The sequence below is a fragment of the Lagopus leucura genome, unplaced genomic scaffold (assembly GCF_019238085.1).
Source record: "Lagopus leucura isolate 7727_CA_CO unplaced genomic scaffold, USGS_WTPT01 Super-Scaffold_100037, whole genome shotgun sequence".
Lineage (NCBI taxonomy): Eukaryota > Metazoa > Chordata > Aves > Galliformes > Phasianidae > Lagopus > Lagopus leucura.
The window spans coordinates 2,078,641-2,086,059 of NW_024962286.1; the positions used below are offsets into that span (position 1 = coordinate 2,078,641).

Genomic DNA, 7,419 nt, shown 5'->3' on the forward strand with positions numbered 1-7,419 from the left:
AGTCGGGGGGGGGGGTTGTTTGCTGCGTAGAGTATCCAAGAGAAAAAGCGTAAGGGTTGCTGCGGCTCCTGTCTCTTTCTTTTTTGGGTTTCCCATTGGTTTGGGGTCATTGGTGATGTGCCTTGAATAGAGCAGAGCTGGGCTGTAGGATCTGGGAGTCTGTGGGCTCTTTGGGGATTTGCACAGTTGAGCGTTCTGCTTGAAATAACACAGCATCATCAGGGGCAGTTTTGGTTTTTCCTATGAGAAAGGGGGCAGCTATGGGGTTTGGGGTGGCTGTCCCCAGTTCCCACATGGGGAATGGCACGCATTCCGTCTATGCAGTGTTCTGATGTTGAATTGAGGGCAGTTTGGGGGTTCTCTGAATGGAAAGGAGGGGATTGGTTTACTACATTCAATCTAGCTTGTGGTTTCCTTGGGATATAGTCATCTTCTATAGTGTGTGTAATATTAACAGCACATAGGTCATGTAATAATGATGCTAATAAATGCCATGGGGCCTGATGGGCACCAATTTGAGCAGCTGGTTCCCAAACGCTCCACCCCCAACCCCAATAAGTGTCACTAGATTGGCTTTCCATATGTTTATTGGAGGCTTAGAGGGGATAGGGCCACATTGGGTTGGCCCATAGCACCGATATCAAACCAGTCTCTAAAAAGAGCAGTAGAAAAGAGAGGACCCTCCCTGTGCCATGTGGGATCCAGGCGTAGGGATGCTTACCCTGGTCAGCACCAGTCTGGGGAGCCCCAGTGCTCCCATCACATCCACGTGGGCTAAAAAACATCTTCTTTCCACATATTGGTTATAGAAATGCCGTAGAAAAAGAAGGGGGGGAAAAAAACCAAGCAGTATCAAAAATAGTGGTGGCTCAGAGGGTAAAGTGCTGCTCTTGATCAAGAAAAACGAGTGGGATTTGGGAACGTTGAGCAGATTTTTGGTGAGCTGCGCGGTGCTGCTCTCAGCCCTAAATGCTGCGGGGGTGACGGCGGGACTCCTGTGCCCCCCACTGCTGTGCTGGTGGCTTCTGTGCAGCCCCAGAGCTCTGCTCCAGCGCTGAGACCTGTGCCTGGGGTAGGGGGGAGGGAGAACAGAGGGATCACCCCAAAGAAAAACCCAGCAGCATCCCCGTGCGTGCAGCAGCATCTCCACGCAGTGGGATGAGCCCCGAAACAGCCCAGCTCCACCACCCTGCAACCTAAGGTGCAGGCAGCACCCTGGGGCCACCCGCCTGCAGCACTTGAATGCGTCGCTGTGCCTCTGCCAGCTGCTGCTCTGATGTGCCCAGAGAGCGGTCCAGGCGGCCCTTCTGCAGAGCCAACCTCAGCGAGGCTTCGTGCGTCTTCAGCTTCTCCCTCTCCACCTGTGTGAGGATGCAAACTGTTGCGCGCCTTGCTCCGGTGCACAACACACACACATACATGCATGCACACGTGCACTGTTGCAAGCATTGCCCCCAGTGCACAATATATGTGTAGATGCATGCATGTGTGCTGTTGCATGCCTTGCTCCCGTGCACAAAATACACACATGTGTGCATGTATGGGGTTTTCTCCCAGAAATCCTTGTTTTTCCCCTTAAATATGGGGTTTTCTGCCAGCACACCTTGCTGCAATGCACTCTCTCTCTATACACATGCATAAATGCATCTGCATGTTCTGTTGCACTTGCTCCTTGCTCTGTGCACTGTGTATATATATATACACGTATTCACGTGTGCATGCTGTGCTTTGTTGTACACCTTGCTCCTCTGTGCACAGCACACACATAAATACCTGTTTGCACACGCTGTGCACGGCAGAGAGGCGTGCATCATTTACGTCACGCGTGGAACAACGACACTGCAGTCTTATGGCTCCAGCATTAAGGCTGCACATCAGTGCCCACCCAAGGGTGCAGGGCAGGGCGGTGGGTGCTCACCTTCTCCAGGGTTCTTTTCAGGGCACTGTTGTCCTTTTCGAGGCGCAGGGCGCAGCGCTCAGCCTCACGCCGCTCAGCCTCCAGCTGGGTCACAGCACGCTGCAGGCTGCCCACGCGCTCCTGCAGCCCCCGCTGCTCTGCCCTCAGCCCCCCCAGCACCGCCGCCTCCTCCTCGTCCTGCTGCTGCTGTGTCTGCAATGGGAGCAAGGCTGTAGGGTGCTGCATGGAGTTATAGGGTGTGCACGGGGTGATAGGGTGTGGTGCGGGGCTATAGGTTGCTGCACAGGGTGATAGGGCGATGCATGGGGCAAGAACGTGCTGTGTAGGCACTAGGGTGATGCATAGGGTAATAGGGTGCTGCGTGGGGCAATAGGGTGATGCATAGGGTAATAGGATGCTGCGTGGGGTAATGGTGCTGCAAGGGGTGGTAGGGTATTGCACAGGGTAAGAGGGTGATGCATGGGGCAACAGGGTGATGCATAGGGTAATAGGGTGATATATGGGGCAGTAGGGTGACGCACATGATAACTGGGTGCTAGAAGGGGTGTAGGGTACTGCGCAGGGTAAGAAGGTGATGCATGGAGCAGTAAGGTGATGCGCAGGGTAATGGTGCTGCGAGGGGTGTAGGGTACTGTACAGGATAATAGGGTGATGCGTGGGGCATTAGGGTGATGCATAGGGTAACTGGGTGCTGCATGGGCAACGGTGATGCATAGGGTAACTGGGTGCTGGATGGGGTGGTAGGGTACTGCACAGGGTAATAGGGTGGTGCATGGGGCATTAGGGTGATGCACAGGCTAACTGGGTGCTGGAAGGGGTGCAGGGTACTGCACAGGGTAATAGGGAAGTGCATGGGGCAACAGGGTGCTGCACGGCAGGGTAAAAAGAGCTGCATGGGGGAGCTGTGTGGGTCACAGGACAGCTGCTGTTGCTCTCCCACCTCCTGCAGCCGCTGCACCTGCGCCTCCAGCTCCTCTCTGCGCAGCTCCAGCACCGCACGCTCCTCCTGCAGCGCCCGCAGCTGCTCCCGCAGCACCCCACGCTCCTCCCGTGCGGCATCCAGCATCTCCTGCGTGGGGACGTGCATGGTGACACAAGGCCACATGGGTCCCCACTGCACCCCGAGGTGCTCCTGCACACCTGCAGCGCCCGGCGGTCGAGCTCGCCCGCAGCCAAAGCAGTCTGCAGCTTCTGCAGTCGCTGCTGCAGGGCTGTGCTGGTGTTGGCCCCCGGTGTGCCCTGTGCATGGTCCTTGGCTGCCAGCAGTGCACTCAGCTTCTCCTGGAAGAGACAGAGCAGTGCGTGCAAGCTGTTTTCAGGCGTGAAACCAGCACGAATGCAAGGTTTCAGTCTGCACACGCATGCAAGCAGCACTCATGCAGTTTGTGTACAAGTTTGCAAGCGCCTTGTGCCCAGTTTGTGTGCCAGCGTGCAAGCAGCTTACATCCAGTTTGTGTGCATTTTGTATGCAAGACTCCAGGCAGCTTGTAGGCAGCTTGCCAGAAGCTTACACTTGGTTTTCATGCAAGCTTGCAAGCAGCTTGCATGGAAGCTTGCACGTGTAAGCTTGTAAGAAGCATACATGCAGTTTTTGCACATCTTGCATTCAACCTTCCTTGCGCCTCTCATGCACTTTAATGCAACATGCTTGCAATCTGTGCACATCTTGCATGCAGCTTGCATGCAGCTTGTATGCAAGGCAGCAGAAAGGCTGCTCAGGGAGGGAGAGGAGGGTTTTTCCCCCCCATGCCCACCTGGGCAGCCCGGCGCTCGCCCTCAGCAGCGTGCAAGCTGCGTTCCAGCGCTGACACCTTCTCGAGCAGCAGCCGGCGCTCGCCCTCACCCTGCTGCAGCATCTCCTCCTGCAGCAGCAGTGCTGCCTGCTTGCCTTCGGAGCCCCGCCACCCTGCCACAGCCAGAGCGGGGTTTGCAAACCTCTGTGCTTTTGAGGCATGCACTGGGGTTTACGGGGCATGCACAAGGAGGGGGCTGACTGCTCGTACTGGGGTTGTACCGGTTCCAGGGGTGTAGAGGTTTATTTGCTCCTATGGGGTTTCTTTTATGTTTCTATTATGATTTATGCACTGGAGTGCAGCACCATCACCTCACCCCACAATCTGTCACCCTCACAGCCCCACAACGTGCCCACATCCCGAGCACACACTACACACATCCCCACACACTACAGGGAGGCAGTGATGCTCCTGTGCAGCACCCAACCCCACACCACTGAGGGAAACCCACCCCATAGCTGCCCCATCACCTTCCTTGCTCTCAGCCAATCTCTTCTGCAGCTGCAGTGCTCTGTCCCGCTGTGCTTCTGCCTCAGCCAGCTGCTTGCTCAGGCTGCACACCCGCACCTGCAGCTCTTCCTGGGGGAGAAAATGGGGTGAGAAAGGCGTATTTTGGGGATGCACACCTTGGGGAGGGGGTGAGGGGCGTACCTTATCTCGCTGGGCATCCTGCAGCTGGCGCAGGAAATCCTGCAGGGCTGCACGAACTGCCTCGGGGTCAGCTGCTGCACTGGGGTCTGGGGGTGAGCAAGGGGTGCGTGTCGCCTTCCTGGGTCCAGCTGGAAGAGAGGGGACAGGGCGGGATGGCAGGAGACAAGGTGGGACAAGGACAGGGTCGGGTGAGAGGGATGAGGTGGAATGGGGAGGGACTGGAGGGGATAGAGTGGGATGAGAGGGATGGGGAGGGTCAGGAAGGGATAGGGCATGGGAAGGATAGTGGGATGAGAGGGACAGGGTGACATGAGAGAGAGTGGCACAGGAGGGACGGGAAGATGCATGATGGACACAGCTACGGGAGGGGACTAAATAGGACAAGGGGGAACAGAGTGGATTGGGAAGAGGCAGGGTGGCATGGGAAGGATGCACAGCTAGATAGAGCACCCAACACCCAGCCCAGTGCCCCCCACACCCTGTGCCATCCTCACCCTTGCCTGGAGATCCTCCATGTGCCCGTCCAACACCAACGGTGCAGCGCAGGGCTGAGCTCAGCGCACTCAGCCTCATCTCAGCATCACGCCGTCGCTCCTCACCCCGTGCCAGCTCAGCTTCCAGCCCTTGTGCCCGACCCTCGGCTGCGCTCAGCTTCAAGCTCAGCTCTGCTGCTTCACTGCGTGCTGCCTCTGCCTTCAGCCGCAGGTTGCGGGCATCAGCCAGCAGCTTCTTCTCATGGCATCGAGCATCCTCCAGGCTGCGCGACAGCGCCCGCTCCCGTTGCTGGAAATCTGCCTCCTTCTCTGCCAGCCTGCGCTGCAGCTGCTGGAGCTGGGGAGCAACGGGATGTGGGGAAGCAGGGATGGGATGGAGAGACGTGGGAGATGCTTAGAGATGTAGATGATGAAGCAAAAGGGTGACGGAGAGGCGAAGGATGGAGCGATTTGGTTTGGGGAACGTCCAGAGTGTGAAGGGTGGATCATAAGGAGGACATCCAGGGATGCAGGGCACAGAGCAGTGGGGTGATGGGGACATGGAAGACTGAATGTGGGGTGATGGGGACAGGTGTGGCATCAAGGGACTGAGCAGCAGGTGCACCCAGCGACACAGGGCACTCACTGTGGGGCCACCAAGGGACATGGGGTACTGAGCAGGGGTGACAAGGAGGGCTTGAGCAGCCTTACCTCCTTCCTGGTGGCCTCCACGCCAGCCTCACTTTCCACCATCTTCTGCCTGAGGCCGAAGGCTTCACGATGCCTCTCCTCCTCATGCTGCTCCTCCCGTGCCACACGCGCCCGCAGCTCCTCCACCTCCTTGCTCTTCTTGCTGTTCTCACTATCCAGAACCTTCACCTGCCCCAGTGAGGCAACGAGGGGAGGCTGTGACTTAAGCTGCATGTGAGGGGATTCCCCTGTTGTGTTCCCCTCTCCCCCCGCACCTGGCGGCGCAGCTCCTGCAGCTCACGACGGGCATCCAGGCGACCACGTTCCAGCCCACGGAGGGTGGCACGCAGCTCTGCTGCCTCCCTGCCTGCTGCTGCCTGCCCGTCCTCTGCCAGCGCCAGCCGCTGCTCCTGCTGCTCAGCTGCACGCTGCAGGCTGTGGGAATATCGGGGTGGTGAGGTGTACGCAGGGCACCCCAACCTTGGCACAGCAGCGTGCCATGTCTCTCCAAAATTGCATCCTTCCTGTGCATCCTCTAGCCCTGAGCATCCCCCTCCAAAGAACTTCACCACCCCACACAGCTCCCATTTGGAGCATCTCCTCAACACCGAGCATCACCCTCCATCCAAGGTGTCCCCCAACCTCAGCACCCTATGGAGCCCGAGCATCCTTCCCCTCCTCAAACACCCCCCGAACCCAAGCACCCCCAAACCTAAAACATCACCCCTGACCCCAAGCACACCCCCAGCCCCAAACACCCCCCCGACCCCAAGCATCACCCTGACCCACACCTGATGCGCTGCCCCTCGCTGTGCCGCAGTGCCGCCCGCAGCTGTTGGTTGGAGCGCCGCAGCGCCTCCTGCTCCCTGGCAGCATCACCCAGCGCCCTGCGTGCCTCCATCCCCATCCTGCGCTGCTCCTCGCACCCCTCACGTCCCTCCTGTGCTTCTCTCTGCGCCCGCAGCAGCGCCTGCTGCCTCGCTGCCCGTGCCTCTGCCTCCAGTGCCAGCTGCGCCCGCGCCTCTTCCACCTGCATGGGGGATGCTGTGGGATTACGGAGCAACCAGGGTGCAGCAGGGATGGGAAGGGATACGGGGGGCTCACATCACGCAGGGCGCTGTCACGCTGCTGGGATGCTGCCACTGCCTGCTCACGGAGAGCCGCGGCCTCGCGTGCGTGGGCCTCTGCTGCTGCCTCCAACCGTGCCTGCAGTGAGCGCAGCTCCGCCGAGCGGTGCTGGAGGAGGTGGGATGAGCACTGCTGGGCAGGGCTGGGGGCTCAAAGAGGGAGGGGAAGGTTTGCAGTAAGGGTGAAGGGGTAGCAATGGGTGTAGGGGATTTGCAATGGGGATGGAGGGTATGCAATGGGAATAGAGCATCCAGGGAGGATGCCCAAGCACAGGGGTTGCAATTGGGGTGCCTGTGCTATGCACCCACCTGCTGCTGCTGCTGCCAGCTCGCATTCTCGTGTCGCTGCCGTTCCAGCTCGGCTGTAGCCTGGGCCAGGCTCTGCTGCAGCCCTGCCAGCGTTCCTGCTAGTGCTGCCTTCTCCTCCTCCTTCAGCGCCAGTGCCTGCACAGCGATGCGCTCAGCGGGAGCAGCAGGCACACAGCAGGGACCCCCCTGCACCCACCTGCTGCTTCTCGCTCTCGGCACGCAGCACCCCTTCATCCCGCTGTTGCCGTGCTGCTGCCACCTCTGCTGCCAGCTCCTGCTGCTCCCGTGCCAGCCGGCCCCTCTCCATGTCCAGCTCCTCCTGCAGTGCCCCCAAAACAGCGCCGACACCGTTCAGCACTGCCCCAAAATCGGTGCCACCCCAACCAATATCAGCATCACCTTCAAATCAGCATCACTACCCAAAATATGTGCCATCCCGTGATGCAATGCAGTGCTGC

At 59.0% G+C, this 7,419-nt stretch overlaps 1 protein-coding gene across 5 annotated transcripts in view; it reads right to left on the reverse strand.

The window, feature by feature from the left end:
• Window positions 1–569: 569 nt before the first annotated feature.
• The window catches only part of CROCC (ciliary rootlet coiled-coil, rootletin), a 15,286-nt gene continuing 8,436 nt past the window's right edge, over window positions 570–7,419 (reverse strand). For 2 of the 5 annotated variants that reach the window (XM_042883009.1, XM_042883008.1), the window contains exons 19-33: window positions 7,158–7,280; window positions 6,962–7,096; window positions 6,630–6,761; window positions 6,317–6,555; window positions 5,801–5,960; window positions 5,547–5,714; window positions 4,857–5,193; window positions 4,363–4,490; window positions 4,182–4,290; window positions 3,673–3,824; window positions 3,059–3,199; window positions 2,859–2,987; window positions 1,919–2,110; window positions 1,230–1,361; window positions 570–1,067 (exon numbers count right to left, since the gene is read on the reverse strand). In XM_042883009.1, the coding sequence (XP_042738943.1) occupies window positions 966–1,067; window positions 1,230–1,361; window positions 1,919–2,110; window positions 2,859–2,987; window positions 3,059–3,199; window positions 3,673–3,824; window positions 4,182–4,290; window positions 4,363–4,490; window positions 4,857–5,193; window positions 5,547–5,714; window positions 5,801–5,960; window positions 6,317–6,555; window positions 6,630–6,761; window positions 6,962–7,096; window positions 7,158–7,280 (2,379 nt within the window). In that variant the 3' untranslated portion in view covers window positions 570–965. Of the gene's footprint in view, window positions 1,068–1,229; window positions 1,362–1,918; window positions 2,111–2,858; window positions 2,988–3,058; window positions 3,200–3,672; window positions 3,825–4,162; window positions 4,291–4,362; window positions 4,491–4,856; window positions 5,194–5,546; window positions 5,715–5,800; window positions 5,961–6,316; window positions 6,556–6,629; window positions 6,762–6,961; window positions 7,097–7,157; window positions 7,281–7,419 lie in introns of those variants that run through there. The other 3 variants (XM_042883011.1, XM_042883012.1, XM_042883013.1) reach the window with 3 other exon arrangements.